A 20873-nucleotide genomic window follows, 5' to 3' on the forward strand; every position below is an offset into this window, starting at 1 on the left:
GAGTTAGGACAAAAATGGGTGAAGGGCGATGAATGGGCAGAGCGGGTCAGTTAGCTTTACAGCAAAGAGAACATGCACATTTTATATAATTTCACAAACCATGTCACGGGCCGTTTTTAAACTAAGCCTGGGTTGTTAATTATTAGTTTGATAACAAACAACGTTGTTCAGTCATGTTACCAACCTAGTTAACAACATGTTGAATTGACAGTAGGTCTTGTCAATTTGATTGGTCCAGGAAGAAAGGAAAAGGGTCTGCTACTCATGAGATGTGCTTCAAAGGTAGGATTTACATAGGCCGTAAGCCTAAACTATATCAAAAATCTTATCTCTTTCTGGTTCTTCCTACATTCTGTTTGGGAGCAGTATGTATTTGTGGGAGAGATAGTGGTGTGTATTTTTATGAGACGGAGATGGTGTGTGACAGAGGGAGGGGAGAGTCTGTTAACTGAAGAGTAAACAAGATTTCATGCAGTTTTCCCCTTACTGCCACAATGACATGCAGATCATTATGCATGTATATTCCTCCCTTTCCTCTAGCCAAATCACAATTCCTCCCTTTCCTCTAGCCAAATCACAGAAGAGCTCCTTTGCAAATATGAGCAAATAAGCCGGTCTATGCAATATTTTATTATACAGTGAACAGTATGAAGTTAATTGAATGTGTTGCATTGAGTAGAAGTGTGAATATCAGTGACAGATGTTTTGCTAAGCACATGCACATAACTTTTAGAAAGCTGGAACAAGCGTCCGGGTGTTGGGCTCACATTTTTTTTGTCACATGCTTCGAATACAACGGGTGTAGACATTACTGTGAAATGCTTGCTTTACCAGCCCTTCCCAGCCATGCAGAGGTTTGAAAAACATTATCAAAAATATATATGACCCCCCCACCTGGATTCCTATGTAGCAAAATTAAAATAGTTTTTTACTTTGGATAAAAGTACAGACTCAGAGCTAGAAAATTCTATATCATACACTACAGTTGAGGAAAAATGGGAAAGTAAACAGTACATTGAAATGGTTACTTGCATAGTGGAGTCTTTATTTTTTTTTTATTTATTTTTTTAGACATGTAAACAATGAACCATAATCTCAACTCTAATGCCGTGTTCAAAACAACTGGGAACTCGGAAATCTCCACCTGCGGAGAAATACATTTGAAATGGTCATCCAGCTCGGAATTCCAACTCAGCAACCTGGGCCTCCTCTTAGAGCTCTGTCTTTCCGACCTGAAGATCAGACATCATGATTTGACCTTGTATTTTTCAGAGTTCCCAGTTGTTTTGAATGCGGCATTACTACAATGCACCATGCGTGAATCTGCAGGTAACGAAAGCTAACCAACTAGGGTCACTGTTGGATAGCTAGCTAACATTAGGCTGGAACTAGCGATGAAAACGACTTTCTGACAAAATTAGAAACTCATATCTGAAAATGGAGCAAGACTCTTACAAGTATACATGGATGAGAACTTCTCCCTCTGTCATGGTTGGTCTTATTTTCATTTTTCGTTTCTTCCCCATCACTGTCATCAGAAGACTAATGCCTGGTTCCATAAATGTTTTTTACATAATTCAGGCATTTCCTCATCGTCTGATTCACTTTCAGTATCAGTCGGCATGGCAAGGTCGTCCTCCAGAAAATAGTCAATCACAACTTTTTCCCACTGATCTTTGTCTAATAGCGCCTGTTAATTTCAGGGCAGCAATGTTGAGAGTTGAAGCAACACCTCAGTTCATGAAATCTTAAAAAAACAAGCTGTTGTAGAAAGTTCTAGCTGCCATACTGAGCAGCTAATGTTATAGACCAAAGCATGCTACATGGCAGACCAATCTGAACTCATCTCTCAGCATGTCCAGCCCATCCATTATCTCAACCAATCATGGATAGCTGTAAATTTAACAATTTGTATTTACAAATTGCATGAAAGTTTACATGTTCCATAAGACATTCCTGCCAAAAAAGGTATATTGATAATAAAAAGAAAGTTCAAATGCCTCCTGTGACGTGCGACACACGCCAAGCTTCTTGAAACGGGAGGAATAAAATAGACCAAAATGCAGCTATATACAGGGAGTACCAGATCCATTTGCAGGGGTACGAGGTACATGAAGGCAGGGTAAAGTGGCTAAGCATCAGGATAAGTAGTATTAGAATGAAATGTGTCTTCCGCATTTAACCCAACCCCTCTGAATCGGCGAGGTGCCGGGGGCTGCCTTAATCGACATCCACTTCATCGGTGCCCGGGGAGCAGTTGTTGTTGGGGGTTAACTACCTTGCTCAAGAAGCAGCGTAAAAGTGTGTGTTTGTGAGAGTTTAGTGTGTGTATATACTGTGTAGTATACATGTCACAGAATTTTTTCCCCCCCTATGGTATTGCGATACTACTCGGTGTCACGATACTTGGGCTGGTATTGTATCGTTTGTAAAATGTTATCGTGACAACTCTAGGAGGAAGGGGAGAGGGACAGGACCCAGTTATGTGGGGGTGAGGAGACACGATTGGTCGACTTAATCCCACATTACACCAGAGGAGACCGTCATTCTGCTGTTGAATAATTTTCCAGGCTGTGATTCATCTGCCTTGTCGTTTAGAGGACCCTTGTAAATGGAGCTCCTCTGTTTATTACATTTACATTTAAGTCATTTAGCAGACGCTCTTATCCAGAGCGACTTACAAATTGGTGCATTCACCTTATGATATCCAGTGGAACAACCACTTTACAATAGTGCATCTAAATCTTTTAAGGGGGGGGGGGGGTTAGAAGGATTACTTTATCCTATCCTAGGTATTCCTTAAAGAGGTGGGGTTTCAGGTGTCTCCGGAAGGTGGTGATTGACTCCGCTGTCCTGGCGTCGTGAGGGAGCATGTTCCACCATTGGGGTGCCAGAGCAGCGAACAGTTTTGACTGGGTTGAGCGGGAACTGTGCTTCCTCAGAGGTAGGGGGGCCAGCAGGCCAGAGGTGGATGAACGCAGTGCCCTTGTTTGGGTGTAGGGCCTGATCAGAGCCTCAAGGTATGGAGGTGCCGTTCCCTTCACAGCTCCATAGGCAATCACCATGGTCTTGTAGCGGATGCGAGCTTCAACTGGAAGCCAGTGGAGAGACCGGAGGAGCGGGGTGATGTGAGAGAACTTGGGAAGGTTGAACACCAGACGGGCTGCGGCGTTCTGGATGAGTTGTAGGGGTTTAATGGCACAGGCAGGGAGCCCAGCCAACAGCGAGTTGCAGTAATCCAGACGGGAGATGACAAGTGCCTGGATTAGGACCTGCGCCGCTTCCTGTGTGAGGCAGGGTCGTACTCTGCGAATGTTGTAGAGCATGAACCTACAGGATCGGGTCACCGCCTTGATGTTAGTGGAGAACGACAGGGTGTTGTCCAGGATCACGCCAAGGTTCTTAGCACTCTGGGAGGAGGGGACAAGGGAGTTGTCAACCGTGATGGCGAGATCATGGAACGGGCAGTCCTTCCCCGGGAGGAAGAGCAGCTCCGTCTTGCCGAGGTTCAGCTTGAGCTGGTGATCCGTCATCCACACTGATATGTCTGACAGACATGCAGAGATGCGATTCGCCGCCTGGTTATCAGAAGGGGGAAAGGAGAAGATTAATTGTGTGTCGTCTGCATAGCAATGATAGGAGAGACCATGTGAGGATATGACAGAGCCAAGTGACTTGGTGTATAGCGAGAATAGGAGAGGGCCTAGAACAGAGCCCTGGGGGACACCAGTGGTGAGAGCGCATGGTGCGGAGACAGATTCTCACCACGCCACCTGGTAGGAGCGACCTGTCAGGTAGGACGCAATCCAAGCGTGGGCCACGCCGGAGATGCCCAACTCGGAGAGGGTGGAGAGGAGGATCTGATGGTTCACAGTATCAAAGGCAGCAGAAAGGTCTAGAAGGATGAGAGCAGAGGAGAGAGTTAGCTTTAGCAGTGCGGAGAGCCTCCGTGACACAGAGAAGAGCACTCTCAGTTGAATGCCCAGTCTTGAAACCTGACTGATTAGGATCAAGAAGGTCATTCTGAGAGAGATAGCAGGAGAGCTGGCCAAGGACGGCACGTTCAAGAGTTTTGGAGAGAAAAGAAAGAAGGGATACTGGTCTGTAGTTGTTGACATCGGAGGGATCGAGTGTAGGTTTTTTCAGAAGGGGTGCAACTCTCGCTCTCTTGAAGACGGAAGGGACGTAGCCAGCGGTCAAGGATGAGTTGATGAGCGAGGTGAGGAAGGGGAGAAGGTCTCCGGAAATGGTCTGGAGGAGAGAGGAGGGGATAGGGTCAAGTGGGCAGGCTGTTGGGCGGCCGGCCGTCACAAGACGCGAGATTTCATCTGGAGAGAGAGGGGAGAAAGAGGTCAAAGCACAGGGTAGGGCAGTGTGAGCAGGACCAGCGATGTCGTTTGACTTAGCAAACGAGGATCGGATATCGTCAACCTTCTTTTCAAAATGGTTGACGAAGTCATCCGCAGGGGGGGAGGGGGAGGAGGATTCAGGAGGGAGGAGAAGGTAGCAAAGAGCTTCCTAGGGTTAGAGGCAGATGCTTGGAATTTAGAGTGGTAGAAAGTGGCTTTAGCAGCAGAGACAGAAGAGGAGAATGTAGAGAGGAGGGAGTGAAAGGATGCCAGGTCCGCAGGGAGGCGAGTTTTCCTCCATTTCCGCTCGGCTGCCCGGAGCCCTGTTCTGTGAGCTCGTAGTGAGTCGTCGAGCCACGGAGCAGGAGGGGAGGACCGAGCCGGCCTGGAGGATAGGGGACAGAGAATATCAAAGGATGCAGAAAGGGAGGAGAGGAGGGTTGAGGAGGCAGAATCAGGAGATAGGTTGGAGAAGGTTTGAGCAGAGGGAAGAGATGATAGGATGGAAGTGGAGAGAGTAGCGGGAGAGAGAGAGCGAAGTTTATGCAATGTGATCAACTCAATAAGTGCAAGCCGTCACTAATGGGCCACTGCATTTTGGGGAAAAAAGGTATAAAGTTGCACTTATTGAGTTAAAGTGTTTGTGCAACGTAGTGGACTGGAGACACAGGCAAGAATCATGAAGTTTCTCTGAGTAAATCGCTTTTCCCCTTCATACCCACTGTGGCAGAGCCTGGGGACAGGCCACTGCCATGGACCAGAGCTAAGAAGGTCTCAGGGTACAGAGGCTCAGTGAGACAGAGTAAACGGTTCAAACTTAGGCTTTATTACATAATTTACCTACAGAAATACTTACAGATATGGAACTTAACCTTTGTTACTGAAGTTCTACCTTTTATTTAACTGTCTTTTAGCCCCAACCTGTCAACTGTTGGGACTGATTGTCCAGCTAATCACACACTCGATTGACTAATGCACCTCAGCTGGGCTCCATCAACCTACCAAGTGGGAATGTGCCGGGAGGAGCCGGAAAGGCGCTGGAAGGATGCAGCAAGGGGGTTAGCGTTGTCGTCTCGGGCATCACTTCAGGGGACAGAGCAGCAAAGCGACAACAGATCATGGATCTTTTCCTAAGCCCTATACCAGTTTAACTCCTCTGTGTCCTCTCTCCCTCCCAGCCTGGGGCCCTGACCTCAGCCCTGCTCAGCAGTCTTCTCCTGGATGGAGAGTCCGTGTACTGCCTGGTGGGGAATCCCTTCCTCCTGCTGCTGGCCAGGGTCCTGCTGGTCAACTGCTCTGCCAAGCTGGATAGCCTCCAGGTAAGAGAACATAGATGTCACTGGACATTAGCTGAAGCTGTGATTGTGAAATGACACTCGTCACATCCACATTGTCTCTCCCCAACACAGACAATTGAGTTGAGCGACAGGCAATACAGCAGAGATTCTGGTCAGGGAGATGCATGTGTACTTGACTCCTTCAGATGTGCTGTGCTTGATTTGCATTTCTTGCTCTAAGCCACTGGAACTGGGAGAATCATTGGATGTGGGTGCAGAAACTTATTCCCGCATTTCCATTCCCTGTCCACACAAACAGTAATGGTTTGGATTTTCACTCCATTGCCAGCACACCAATACATCTCTAGATTTATTTATTTACCCCTACCTCCTCCCTCCGTGCTGAAACTTTGGAATCCTGGTATTACAGGGAGATTAGTTCACCAGAGTTATTATTATTGGAGGAATATAACAATGGGGTGGGTAGTGAATCATGCTTTCTATTTGGGAGCGCCTAACAGGCTGACTACACCGCTCGCGTCACGTGCGCGAGCGTTGCAAAAATAAATGTAGAAATCTATGTTGTTCAATTATTTCACCCACGCGCCAACGAGCGTCTGCGTTGCCAAGGGCTAAAATAGAAGTCAGTTCTTTTTCTGATGCAGATCGCACTGCAAGTCTTGCCTCTCCCATCTCCTCATTGGTTTATAGAAGCAGGTACCCACGTGCCATCTCCTCATTGGTTATACCCACGTGGGTGACTGAAAGATGAACGAGGTCAGTGGCGGTAATGCACCTGAAAGTTGCCAATCGCAATATAAAGTCAAGAGAAGAAAAGGCCTGGAAGGAGGAGAGATGACTAGAAACGATTCGGTTGACCGTTTTATGTGTGGATTAATTGTCGGAGTAGAGGACCTTGTGCGTTTCAGGTAAAATAACAACTCAATGTTTATATCCCAGGACAAATTAGCTAGCAACAGCAAGCTAGCTAAATAGGACAAATTAGCTAGCAAGTGCAAGCTATCTAGCTAAATTGCCCTAAATGTTTAATGCTTTTCGACCTGTCCCCAAATTAATATAATTGGTTCAGAGTTTATTTTGATATTTTAACCTGCGTGTCGTGATCGCGTTTGGTGTGGGGGGGACAAAATACATTTATGCACGATGGCGCACGTGCGCAGCCAGTTTGGGTTCCGTGTAAGGCATGTAACTTACACACTTCCCTTCAGCAGGTTAAGTCACCTGTAAATATTTACAGCCGTAATGGCTAAATAGTAGTTATTTAACTCCATATTGGCTGCCCTTGAGTTTCAGAAGCTCACCACCACATCATAAGATCAAAAGAAGGCTGTTTTAGTGTTACATTTGCCTACATATTATAACATGCTGAAAGAATGTGTGGTTTGATAAGAAATATTCTAACTACAAGATCCATTCTAGAGATCATACTATTAAAGTTTGATGCCACACACACACACACACACACACAAACGTACACTTACCCTTGGAGTTCAGCGGCTGTCTAACTCGAAGGCACGCTATCCATTGCCCCCTTCACCCCTCCATCCCCCTGTACGTTCTTATTATCACCCAGGTTCTCCACCTCTCCCAACCCAGTCATCAAGAGAGGAGAAGAGGGGGCTGTGATGTTCATCTGCATATCACCCTCCTCTGAGACGGCAGTGTGTGTGCCCGTGTGTGTCAGGAGAATATTGATTCAGGGAGGCAGACGATTAACGCACCATACGACGACACGGTCGGGATAGCCGGCCTCGTGCATCGCAAATGAGAAAGATGTCCTCCCTGAAACGCAAATGGGCTTTTTACATGGTTCACTACCTTTGGCCATGCGAGAGAGAAGGGATGGGGGAGAGAAACGCGTACATGGCTTGGAGCTGTTATTTTCCCTGCCACTATGTGTTTTGGTCAGAGATGGAACAAAGAGGGAGTTGGCAATTTTTTGGGCTGGGTCAGCATCACTTACTCTCTAACATTCTTTTGATATGTAGGGTCTTAGTGGGTTGTCATATGTGTTCAGTTGGTTCAGACACTAGTACTGTAGTTATTTATTTACTTGTAGTATTTAGTTACTATTATTTACTATAGTTATTTAGTTGTGACCTTTATGTATTGGGCCGTTGGTACAAAAGCGCTCACACTCTCCCATGCTCTTTCATTTACCCGTTTGTTGTTCCACTTACCTTCTCTCCCCCACCCACCCACACACACACACACACACACACACACACACACACTCGCTCACTAACTTGTTTCTGTTTTCTATGTTCCGCGTGTGTGCAGCTGCTGCCTTGGTGGACCCTGCGCTACGTGAGCCTACACCAGCAGGTCTTGGAGGAGCGCTCTCCTCAGCTCCTCAGCCTGGCCCAAAGCAGCATAGAGAAAGGTCAGAGGTCAACTTGTTCATGCACCTTCTGGATGTTTGCCTTGATTGTCATAATTCAATGAAGATGATATAAGCACTTATGTGCATTGTGTCGACCCTGAATTTGTCTGAACCGTCTCAGTGCTTCTCCTTTCAATAGGACGCTTCCCCTTTAATTCCCAAATAAATAGCCAGCATCAGCTGCGCAAAAGTGGGGTTGTGATGGAGACGTGAATGAGGATGTGTTCAACCCTCAGTTCCGAAGCTTCTCTCTTCCGTTTGTGGTGTTGCAGTTAAAGTGTGCTTTGTGTAGCCTAATAGCAAGTTTACCCAGGATCGGATCCACTCTTTGCGTCCGTGGGCTACACCTCTCCGTTGTTCTTCGTGGCCTTTCTCCGCTGGAGATCTGTCGGCGGATTGGCTTGTCTGACTGACCGACTGACTACAACCTTTTTGTATACAGTATTTCATTTGTTTTGGTGTGATGTATACCGTGATGATTTATGTAGTTAAGTGTAAGTGAGGACGTATTAAGATGTGATACGCTTTATAGTTGTGTGGTAAAATATTTGTTATTTTGATTGTATGATTGATACTGGGTTTACGCTACACTGGTATGAACGGACAAATATTGCATGACTAAGGTCACTTGAGTTCCCTGAACTTGTTTACCGGGCTGGACTCTTTAGGCCCGAGGTACAGGACATTTCTGGAGGAACCAGAGCTCTTTAAAGCTCGTTATTGTTATATTGTTGTGTGTGTGTGATCATTTATGTTGTTAATACAACCCACGCAAAAGAATACAGTTGTTTTTGAAGTTCTTTCCAATGTTTTAAGGGCTTATGAAAAGTGTATTTCCATCCTGACTTTTACATGAGTCCTTTGTATTGGTGTAGACTTGACGGACCAGATGGGACTCATTCCCTCCCAAACCAAAAGGAGAAACCAATATTTTCTCTGGTAGGCACAACCTACCTGGCACCTCTATAAACGATAACCTCAAGTCAAAACCGTTACATAAAAAAATGGCACCCCAGATGGGACCTCAACATTGAGAAATAACCAAAGCAAATCTTTTGTGTGGAATTAAAATAATGGATTCACCCCAAGAAAATGTGCTCATCCATATCATACCTGTCAATGGGAATACACAGGGCCAGTCTGACCATCGAGCCGACAATACAAATCATAATGTTAATGGAGTTGATTTGGGCCAGAGCCCTGGGAATCTGAAGGCTCGGTCTGGACCACAGGCCACAGGAGGTCTAACCAGCTACTCCCTTATTGACATGGATCTGTGTGGAAGAACTGAGCTAGCCCTCCCTCTGACAGCCCAACCTTCCTCCATTGTCTGGTTTATCTCCAGAGGTTGTAGTCTTACAACTTCAAGGTGACATCCTTGATATTCGTTGGACTCAACAACATCTCCAAACTCTAATCCACCATAAATTCAAATGTCTGAGTGAAGAGCAACAACAAGAGTGCCATGGAATTCACACTGTACCACCATGGGGTGCTATGCTATCCATTACTTTGACCATAGAAGGCATGAAGTAAACGTTTTTGTGGGTTAGAAAGAAATGGGGATGAATCACATGTTGAAATGTGTTTTCATTAGAATTGAAGTATTGAGCAAATGTAATACTTAAGACCAAAAGTAAATGATAAGAGTAAGCCAACTACTTACATTTTTCTGCATGGCAACTAATAGTATCCCAAAGCGCCAACATTGTTTCCACACAGAATGTTTGTGTTGCACTTGACTGCATGAAAACGAATGTATTTAATATATACAGTGAGTATACAAAACATTAAGAACACCTGCTCTTTCCATGACAGACTGACCAGGTGAATCCGGAACTCAATATTAGGAAGGTGTTCCTTTTGTTTGGTATACTCAGTGTATATACTCGTGCGTATTTGCAATCCAGTGTCATATATTAACCTAGGCTTATCTAAAATGCTAGGTGAAAGGTATATTTATCTCACTTTGCCCATCACCTTTGTGTGTGTGTGGGCAGAGTGTGGCAGGGGATGAGCTCATGTCTGTTGTGTCAGATTTAAACTGGGCATCGCTCCTCTGAATAGGAGTCTTATTTCATTTGCAGTGATATTGTGCTGGGTGGGTGAGGACGGCCGGGTTGGTTTTCCTCCAAAAGGACTTACATGGAACACAAACCGGCTGCGCGCGTGCGTTATCATGCATACATTTATCTTGTCCCCCCCCACACCAAACGCGATCACGACACGCAGGTTAAAATATCAAAACAAACTCTTAACCAATTATATTAATTTGGGGACAGGTCGAAAAGCATTAAACATTTATGGCACTTTAGCTAGTTAGTTTGTCCTATTTAGCTAGCTTGCTGTTGCTAGCTAATTTGTCCTGGGATATAAACATTGAGTTGTTATTTTACCTGAAACGCACAAAGTCCTCTACTCCGACAATTAATCCACACATAAAACGGTCAACCGAATTGTTTCTAGTCATCTCTCCTCCTTCCAGCTTATTTCTTCTCTTGACTTTATATTGCGATTTGGCAAACATTCATAATTTAGGTGCATTACCGCCACTGACGTCGTTCGTCTTTGTCACCCACGTGGGTATAACCAATGAGGAGATGGCACGTGGGTACCTGCTTCTATAAACCAATGAGATGGGAAAGGCAGGACTTGAATTGGGATCTGCATCAGAAATATAACTGACATCTTTTTTAGCGCTTGGTGACAGACGTTCGTTGGCGGGCGCGAGCAGTGTGGGTGCAATAATTGAATAACAGATTTCTACATTTATTTTGCAACGCGAGCGCACATGACGCGAGCGGTGTATTCAGCCTGTTAAAGGAGTCCACTTAAGGAAAACTCAGCTGTAAGCACATTTTATTCCCTTTATCTCTGGACCACCACTACACAGGACTCCCGATTAGGCCTTACTAGAATAGATAGCCTACACGTTGTGCAGGACAGGAGACGAGTACATTAAGAACTTGATTAATAGTGTGATGGTTCAGAGAAGCTCCTAAAAATATCCCCCTCAGATAAAACTCAGATGACGTATAGCAAGCTGTTACCTTGACCAATCTGTAGGCCTAAATCTTTTGTCCATTGACGCAGTGCTATAATTTGGGATGCCACCCCCCCCAAAAAAAAAAATCTTAGTCGTAATGTTAAAAGGTGTTGTCCGTATATAGACACACCCTATGTGTTTATATAAAATCAACTATACAGTGCATTCAGGAAGTATTCAGACCCCCTGACTTTTTCCACAATTTGTTACATTACAGCCTTATTCTAAAATGGATTAAATAACACAAATGTCCTCATCAATCTACACACAATACCCCATAATGACAAAGCGAAAAAAGGTTTGTAGACATTTTTTCACATTTATTAAAAAAACAGAACTACCTTACTTACCTAAGTGATGAGACTTGAAATTATTTCCATTGATAATCATTCTAAAACTTGATTGGAGTCCACCTGTGGTAAATTCAATTGATTTGACATGATTTGGAAAGGCACACACCTGTCTATATAAGGTCCCACAGTTGACAGTGCATGTCAGAGCAAAAACCAAGCCATGAGGTCGACAGATCTAGGGAAGGGTACCAAAAAATGTCTGTAGCATTGAAGGTCCCCAAGAATACAGTGGCCTCCATTCTTAAATGGAAGAAGTTTAGAACCATCAAGACTCTTCCTAGAGCTGGCCGATCTGAGCAATCGGGGGAGAAGGGCCTTCATCAGGGAGATGACCAGGAATCCGATGGTCACTCTGATAGCTCCAGAGTTCCTCTGTGGAGATGGAAGAACCTTCCTGAAGGACAACCATCTCCGCAGCACTTCGCCAATCAGGCCTTTATGGTGGAGTGGCCACTCCACAGTAAAAGGCACATGACAGCCCAGGTTGGTGTTTGCCAAAAGGCACCTAAAGGACTCAGACCATGAGAAGCTTGTTTCTCTGGTCAGATGAAACCTAGATTGAACTCTGGCCTGAATGCCAAGAGTCACGTCTGGAGGAAATCTGGCACCATCCCTACTGTGAAGCATGGTGATGACGGCATCATTTGTGGGGATATTTTTCAGCAGCAGGGACTGGGAGATTGGTCAGGATCGAGGGAAAGATGAGCAAAGTAATGTACAGAGAGATCCTTGATGAAAACCTGCTCCAGAGCGCTCAGGACCTCAGACTGGGGGGAAGGTTCACCTTCTAACAGGACAACGACCCTAAGCATACAGCCAAGACAACGCAGGAGTGACTTCGGGACAAGTCTCTGAATGGCCGGCCCAGCCAGAACCCGGATTTGAACCCTATCAAGCATCTCTGGAGAGACCTGAAAATATCTGTGCAGCGACGCTTCCATCCAACCTGAAAGAGCTTGAGAGGATTTGCACAGGTGTGCCAAGCTTGTAGCGTCATACCCAAGAAGACTCGAGGCTGTAATCACTGCCAAAGGTGCTACAAAAAAGTACTGAGTAAAGGGTCTGAATACTTATGTAAATGTGATATCAGTTTTTTTTATTTGTAATACATTTTCGAAAATTTCTACAAACCTGTTTTTGCTTTGTCATTATGGGGTATTGTGTGTAGATTGATGGGGGAAAAACTATTTAATCAATTTTAAAATAAGGCTGTAACGTAACAATGTGGAAAATTAAGTGGTCTGAATACTTTCCGAATGTTGTATGTAGGCTAATGAGCTTGTCTAATGCTTTAAACACACTTTGATTAAAATAATTAAGCTTTCAAGTGACTCGAGGGAGCCAGACATCAAGATAACCAGGGAAAAAATATGTTTTCCCGACCCTCACCCTTGCTGCTGGCCTTAAAGTCTACCGTTAAGCTCCTGAAGTTGCCGGTAATAGGCAACCTTTTCCATTTGGAGTGCCATTGCTACCGATCTGCGTGCCAGGTATGATTTTCTTATGCACATTTTCGTGGAACAGTTTCATATAAATTATAAAGGTTTCATATCTCAATCATTATCATGTGGTTAATAAAAAATCTAAAATTAGCTTCTTGCCATTACCAACTATTTTTATTTAACTAGGCAAGCCAGTTAAGAACAAATTCTTGTTTTACTGTGACGGCCTACCCCAGCCAAACCCTCTAACCCGGACGACGCTGGTCCTATTCTGCGCCAGTGAGGGCCCTAAGTTTCCTGCTACTGTGAGATCCAGACAGACACAGCTGTAGACTATTTGCACAAATTATAATAAGTAATCAGGTAGGCATATTATTACTCTCCCTGTGAGTGGTAATCAAAGGAGAGCTGGAAAGATTTTTCAAATGGGATACATTGAGGAACTATTGTCATTCTCGATGATGTAATAAGACTTTATTTGCTTGCTGTTTGAGGTGAAGAAAAAATTACTTTGAGAAGCTCCACAGCTCATTAGTGGTGGTGAGTTAAGACAATCAGAAATACTATCAGATCCCCAAATTGGCACATTTCTGGGCCAACGTTTGCGTGCAGGCCAGGTAGCCTAGTTCTACTTCTATGCGTAATCAGGTGTGGGTCCTTACTCAACTTTGACTGGAGCGCTACAAACAAAAGATAATTCATGAATTGACAAATCAAATGGATTGAAATAAACCAGAACGCATTCCTTACAAGTGTATCATTTGGTTGTTCGGTCCGCAAACATCGTGGCCACTCTGAAAATGAGAACAGTAAAAGACTGTAATAATAATATATTAAATACATTAACAGAAATTACCCTTACCAAATGAACATTGTAGATTAGAATGGTGAATTTACTACTGGTGTGCCATCTCCGCGGCCTCTGCAATGGATTAGTCCACTGAGACAGGCATGATTTAGACAGTTGTCTTGTGTGCATAAAAAAATTATAGTTATAATATACAGTACCAGTCAAAAGTTTGGACACCTACTCATTCAAGGGTTTGTCTTTATTTTTTAATATTGTCTACATTGTAAATACTGAAAACATCAACTATGAAATGACACATATGGAATCATGTAGTAACCAAAAAAGTGTTAATTTAAATTTAACAGGTGTGCCTTGTTGTGGAATTTATTTCCTTAATGCGTTTGAGCCAATCAGTTGTTGTGACAGGGTCGGTATACAGAAGATAGCCCTATTTGGTAAAAGACCAAGTCCATATTATGGCAGGAACAGATCAAATAAGCAAAGAGAAATTACAGTCCATTATTTTAAGACATGGTCAGTCAATTTGGAACATTTCAAGAACTTTGAACGTTTCTTCAAGTGCAATAGCAAAAACCATCAAGCGCTATGATGAAACTGGCTCTCATGAGGACCACCACAGGAAAGGAAGATCCAGAGTTACCTCTGCTGCAGAGGATAAGTTTATTAGAGTTACCAGCCTCAGAAATTGCAGCCCAAATAAATGCTTCAGAGTTCAATTTCTGCTAAGAAACAACTGCTAAAGGACACCAATAAGAAGAGACTTGCTTGGGCCAAGAAACACGAGCAATGGACATTAGACCGGTGGAAATCAGTCCTTTTGGTCTGATGAGTCCAAATTCGAGATTTTTGGCTCTGACAGATGTGTCTTTGTGAGATGCAGAGTAGGTGAACGGATGATATCCGTATGTGGTTCCCACCGTGAAGTATGGAGGAGGAGGTGTGATGGTGTGGGGGTGCCTTGCTGGTGACACTGTCTGTGATTTATTTAAAATTCAAGGCACACTTAACCAGCATGGCTACCACAGCATTCTGCAGCGATACGCCAGTTCCATTAAGTGCAAACCAGATGTGTTATTGTCCTGTTGAAAAGCAAATGATATCCCAACACACCTCCAGGCTGTGTAAGGGCTATTTGACCAAGAAGGAGAGTGATGGAATGCTGCATCAGATGACCTGGCCTCCACAATAACCCGACTTCAACCCAATTGAGATGGTTTGGGCTGAGTTGGACCGCAGAGTGAAGGGCAAGCAGCCAACAAGTGCTCAGCAACCAGGTGAGGCTGGTTGAGAGAATGCCAAGAGTGCGCAAAGCTGTTATCAAGGCAGAGGGTGGCTACTTTGCAGAATCTAAAACATTAATTGTATTGATTTGTTTTACCCATTTTTGGTTACTACATAATTCCATATGTGTTATTTCAGTTTTGATATTTTCAGTATTTACAATCTGCGTAAAATGTAGAAAATATTAAAACATAAAGAGAAACCCTTGAATGGGTAGGTGTCCAAACTTTTTACTGGTACTGTGTATATATATTTGCGACTTCTCTACAAGAGAAATCTTGGTCGACCAACAGCCTATCGACCAAAACAATCGACCATTTGACTAAAGGGGGTCAGCCCTAGTTATAATGTAATGCATGTAACTCTGCTTGAGTAGCAATTTTTATTGAAAGATTATGTAGTTATGATATGACTGAATACCTGCATCATGATATTGATGGCTGACTTTACCTTGAGACATCCTAGAGAACATGACAGGTTTGCGAAGCATGCCTGCTATAGAAGGACATGTTGACATTCAACACCCAACAAGTCCATGGTGGAGACACCACCGTTGACGCCGAGCTGAGACATTTTACTTTTCTACAGACTCTGCCATTCTGTTATTTCCCCTCATCAGAATGGGGGAATAAGTGCTGTTTCAACAGAAAAGAGCACGTTAGCTCCATTTTTGATCCAGACCCCTAATATGAGCAATTTATTAATTCTCTCCCCATCTCTCACTGCTCTTAATCACTTTAGGGAGATTTGGAGTGTGGCTGGCTTTGCCACAGAGGTATAATAGCATTTCAACGCAGCAGGGCTCATGTCAGCATTGACACATCCTCTGCGCTTCATATCCCTCTTAAAGATGACATCCCTTCCTCAAACTGACAGCCGACAAAGCACTAACCTTTTTGTTCTCCCCCACTGTTCAGTTTGGAATCAGAAAGAGACCGTTTGACTGGGAAATTTGCCAACCAAGGCCGTAACAGGGAGGCTGCTGGTGTTTTTCCTTTTTAGACAGTTCTGCAATGTGATGCCTTCATTGGCTCTTGAACAGAGATTGTTTAGTCTGTCTGAGTTTTCAGACTGTTGGTGGTGAAATTGCCACTAGATTATCCCTGGCTCCCTCTCTGCTGTGTCTGGCACATTGGATTTGTAATTTCGCATTGAATTGCAGTGTAGGAACAGGTAGTCCTATTAATCGTTGAAGAGGCAGGGAACCATACAAATATAAAATGATTAAACCCAGAATGAGTAATCTGATTTGGGAATGAATTGAGATCTCTTTGAGAAAGGATTAAAATATACTCTGCTGAATAGATCTTTTGGAGTCTTGACTTCAGAGAACACTGCACAAGCTAACCAATCAATTGCCCCGTCTTTTGTGAGAGCTAGTCATCTATTGATTGTTACCTCAGGAAGGGCACCAAAAGCATTTGACTTGATACCATGGGTGTAATCAGTACTCCAAACAGTTGCCAAACTGTCCGGTTTTGCAATGGAAACTGGTGTTTCTATTGGACAGGTTCAGCAAATGGGGGGAGCTACCTGAATCTGTCCAATAAACTAAATTTTTCATTGCATAACAGAATGAGTAATGATTACACCCATGAAAGTGAGGGGAAAAGGTGAAGTTAATGTGCTCCACTTATCTATTTTCAAGAGTTCACTTAAAGGAAAGATTTACCTATTTTGAATGTTACATCGTTTTTGTTAGTCTCTGAGCGATGTATATCAAGCAGGCTGATATACAGCCGGTATGAGTTTAGCATCATATGCAAAATGGGTGAATCTTTCCTTTAAAACCTCATAAGGATCCGCCCCCTTTTTTCAAATTTTTCCTAAAATGACATACCCAAATCTAACTGCCTGTAGCTCAGGACTGAAGCAATGATATGCATATTATTGGTACCATTTGAAAGTAAACACTGAAGTTTGTGGAAATGTGAAAGGAATGTAGGAGAATATAACACAATAGATCTGGTGAAAGATAAGAAAAAGCCAACAGTTCTTTTTTTTGTACTGTCTTTGAAATGTGAGAGGGGCCATAATGTATTGTTCCAGCCCAGGTGCAATTTAGATTTTGGCCACTAGATGGCAGCAGTGCATGTGCAAAGTTTTAGACTGATCCAATGAACCATTGCATTTCATTTCAAAATGTATCAAGACTGCCCAAATTTGTTTATTAATTACTTTATGTTCAAAACTGTGCACTCTCCTCAAACAATAGTATGGTATTCTTTCACTGTAAAACCCACTGTAAGTTGGACAGTGCAGTTAGATAACAAGAATTTAAGATTTCTGCCAATATCAGATATGTCTTGGTCCTAGGAAGTTTTCTTGTTACTTACAACCTCAAGCTAATCGCATTAGCCTACGTTAGCTCAACCGTCCCGTGGTCCTAGGGGCTTTAGTAATGGTCTCTATTTCCAAAATGAATATGTCAAATGTTTATTAAATTGAAGAACTGATCATTTGTTCAATGCAGAAAACACACCTGTTCATTTATCCTGATATAGTACACATTGGTCTATTCACATCAATTAAGTAATAGGCCTACCTGACCTCTTGGAACGATAGTATTCCGTAAATATAACTTAATAACGAGTAATGTTGGAGGGCACAGGGTTATTTCATTATAGCCTATGTTTTGTATCTAGCCTATTTTGAGAACTTAGACTGACAATTTCTTTCAACTGGGAAGGTTATTTTATCTAGCTGCAGGGACCGAGGGCCTCTGTGTGGAGTGGAATCTGTGATTTGTTAAGTGTGGTTGGAGGCGCTGGGTTTTCCACCCGGGGCAACGGGGAGAGACATTCGTCTAGCTTTAATGGGGCATCTGGGAAAGTGGTTCGCCTCGTTGGCCTGCTCTTGGGAGAGGCGGCGACAAGCCCCATCCTTAGTCCTGGAAGAGGAGCCATGGCATCTGTCCTCCCGCTCAACACTTTAACTGGGCGGAGAGAGGGATAGGGAAAGATGGCGGGAAGAGTAGAAATGAAGAGGGGGGTAGACAAACAAATTGAGGAATGCATAGAAACGGGAATGGAGCGACAAATGGAACATATTCGATCCCTGCTACAGATGGAACTCTGAGATGTCTCGCCTCTGAATCACAGGCAGAGAGGCACATGATCCATTACCATTCAACCTTGTAGCTACGTCGCTGTAAATCCAAGTCAGACGGTGGCCGCGTTCTACATGGCCATTCTGCAGAGCTGGTTTGGGTTGAGGATTATACCTGTATCCATCTATGACCCCCGTGTTTCCCTCTGTATTAGGACCTGCGTTTGCATGAAAACTCCTGTTTGACTACTGAGGGGCCTGACCGCCGCTGTATGACTCATACTGACAGGGGCATGGAAGGGAGGGAGTGAGGGAATTGGGTAGGCGGAGGAGGGAAACATCAGCTTCGTTGAAGTTGCTCTCTCCCCCACCTGGAGGATGAAGTCAGTCAGCCTGCCTGTGGAACTCCAGTCTGGCTCTGATCTAATCAGAACCTAGGAGAGACGCCAGCAAGATGGATCAGCCCTGCCTCAGCCTGCACCCAGGGCTCTGTGTGGGCTGAGGCACCAGGGCATGCTGGTGGGAGTGGGGCATCTAAACATTGGTACTGGTGCCAGGCAGCCCGCCCCCTCAATGGCTTTTGTGAGCAGTGCAGCGAAAGCCCTAATTTCCTCAACAATGGGAGGTAGCCCTAGAGACTAGGGCAGGTGTATTGAGGAGAATGGTACCGGTCTTTTTAGGTTGGCACACTGCAGCAAGCCCCCACCTCTCCCGCATGGAGTTATAATGGTGGATGTGAAGAGGCACTGGTACTGAATATAGCACTGGCTCTTGTAGTGAGTAGCAGAGTATTGGGATACTCGGACAGTGTGATACATCCTGTCAGTTTGACTGTCATAGAAGTCGTTTTTTCCTTGTCTGACACAACACACCGTCTTAACGCCTTGTCTATATGCGCTCAATGTTCCGGCACAAACAAGGAAAGAAGGATAACAGCAGATGAACACAGTGGCCGGGGTTGTGTGGAAAAACCCAAGCTGCTGCGCTGACACCTCCAGTGCCCAGCCAGATCTATGCATCAACACAGCGAGGGTTGAAATCTGCTCCAGTTTGAGAGGTCGCCAGGTGCTGCTGGGGGAACTGCTGCTGGGCCACTGCACCCAGGAGGGAGTTGCTGATGCCAGTCCTGCTGCCAAACACGTTGCTTTAATGTTAGGGAAATGTTATGTTTGCCTGTGAGCAGCTCTGCTGAGGTTTTCGCATAAAGAAGGGGATGTCAGATTCTGAAAGCAATCTATCACAATATTTTCTCTCACAAAGGGAATTATGTACCGCCATATTTAATTTTAATTTAAAAAAATTGTTCACTGAGACGTTTGCTAATGGTCATAGTGCATGTTATAAAAATCCAAGTCCTCTGTATTCTCCCAAGTGATGGTTGATTGAGCATGACTAAAACACCTGACACCTAACACATGTGACACACAAACACAGGTGTTGGTTCTCCTGCGCTTTGCACCTCTCGCTCTTGACAGATTGAGTGCCCAAAGCCCCCGATGTTGTGTGAACTGTGAAGAAATGACTTGGCTTGGTTGTTGTGCTATTCTCTTTTGCCCTCTGTGGTGGGTATATTGACTGCTCTGTCCTTATCACTCACTTTCACCGCAGTGGTGGGCAACAAATCACTGGTGAAACGCATGACATATTATCTATTGTTTATGTATAAAGGAGTATGTCGTTGATGAATTGGCAAAGTCAAAGCTAGGAACGGGGGGAGTGGGGTGGGTGGGATCAGTTCACATTGCTGCTCCGTAGGTAAGCACCATGATCTTGTAGTGGATGCGAGCTTTGACTGGAAGCCAGAGGAGTGTGCGGAGGAACGGGGTGACATAGGAGAACATGGGAAGGTTGAAACCAGGCGGGCTGCAGCGTTCTGGATAAGGTGCAGGGGTTTGACGGCACAAGCGGGGAGCCCAGCCAATAACAAGTTGCAGTAGTCCAGATGGGACATGGCATGTGCCTGGATTAGGACCTGTGCCGCTTCCTGTGTGACGTAGGGTCATGCTCTACGGATGTTGTGGAGCATAAACCTGCAGGATCGAGTCATTGCTTTGATGTTTGCAGAGAACAACAGGGTGTTGTCCAGTGTCACACCAAGGTTCTTTGCACACTCGGGAGGGCGACGTTGTGGAGTTGTCAACCGTGACGGAGAAGTTTTTTAGCGGGTAGGCCTTCCACGAGAGGAAGAGCAGTTTCGTGTTGTCGAGGTTGAGCATGAGGTGGTGGACCAACATCCAAGCGGAGATATGAGTCGAATGTATCAAGGAGTCAAGCTAATTGAGTAACTCTCCAAGGGCACCTGGTGGGCGATAGATGACAACAATATTAAGCTTGAGTGTACAAGTGACATTGACGGCATGGAATTCAATGAGCAGATGGGCAGGTGAGAGAATCTCCAGTTAGGAGAAATGAGTAGCATTGTGCCACCACCTCGACGGCCAGAAAACGTAGTCAGATGGAGAGCAGCTGGAGTAGCAGTGTTCTCTGGGGTGATCCATGTCATCAGGGCCACAAAGTCAAGGGATTGAGCAGCATATACAATTGAAGAAATAGTGGGAATGAGACTAAAGGGAATCCCTCTTGAAATCAATTTTCTGTTTCACCTTCCCCTTCGTTTCAGGGTGGTTTGAGCTCATTACGTCCACTTGTTTGCCCATTGGTTTATCCTATTGTATAGACCTGCTACTAGGTCAGTAGTCGCAGACCACGGTTTAAGGTTGTGTTGCTTAATTAAAGTTGACCTCTGCTTTCTACGTGGGTTCACTTTTTTGTGTGTGTGTGTCGGGTGAGTATGAAGGGTGGCGTGGCTCTACAGGCTATGAAACACAGCCAATCCAAATTCCAGAGGTGCAGCCAGTGAAA

The 20873-nt window shown here is 44.5% G+C and overlaps 1 protein-coding gene across 2 annotated transcripts in view; it reads left to right on the forward strand.

Annotated features, from left to right (window-relative positions):
• Window positions 1–20873, forward strand: part of ttc27 (tetratricopeptide repeat domain 27) — a 136709-nt gene that overhangs the window by 18875 nt on the left and 96961 nt on the right. For both annotated transcript variants that reach the window (XM_014154511.3, XM_014154512.3), the window contains exons 4-5: window positions 5528–5668; window positions 7928–8030. In XM_014154511.3, the coding sequence (XP_014009986.2) occupies window positions 5528–5668; window positions 7928–8030 (244 nt within the window). The remainder of the gene's footprint in view (window positions 1–5527; window positions 5669–7927; window positions 8031–20873) is intronic.

Source organism: Salmo salar, chromosome 18 (assembly GCF_965601325.2).
Source record: "Salmo salar chromosome 18, fSalSal1, whole genome shotgun sequence".
In the NCBI taxonomy this organism is placed as follows: domain Eukaryota; kingdom Metazoa; phylum Chordata; class Actinopteri; order Salmoniformes; family Salmonidae; genus Salmo; species Salmo salar.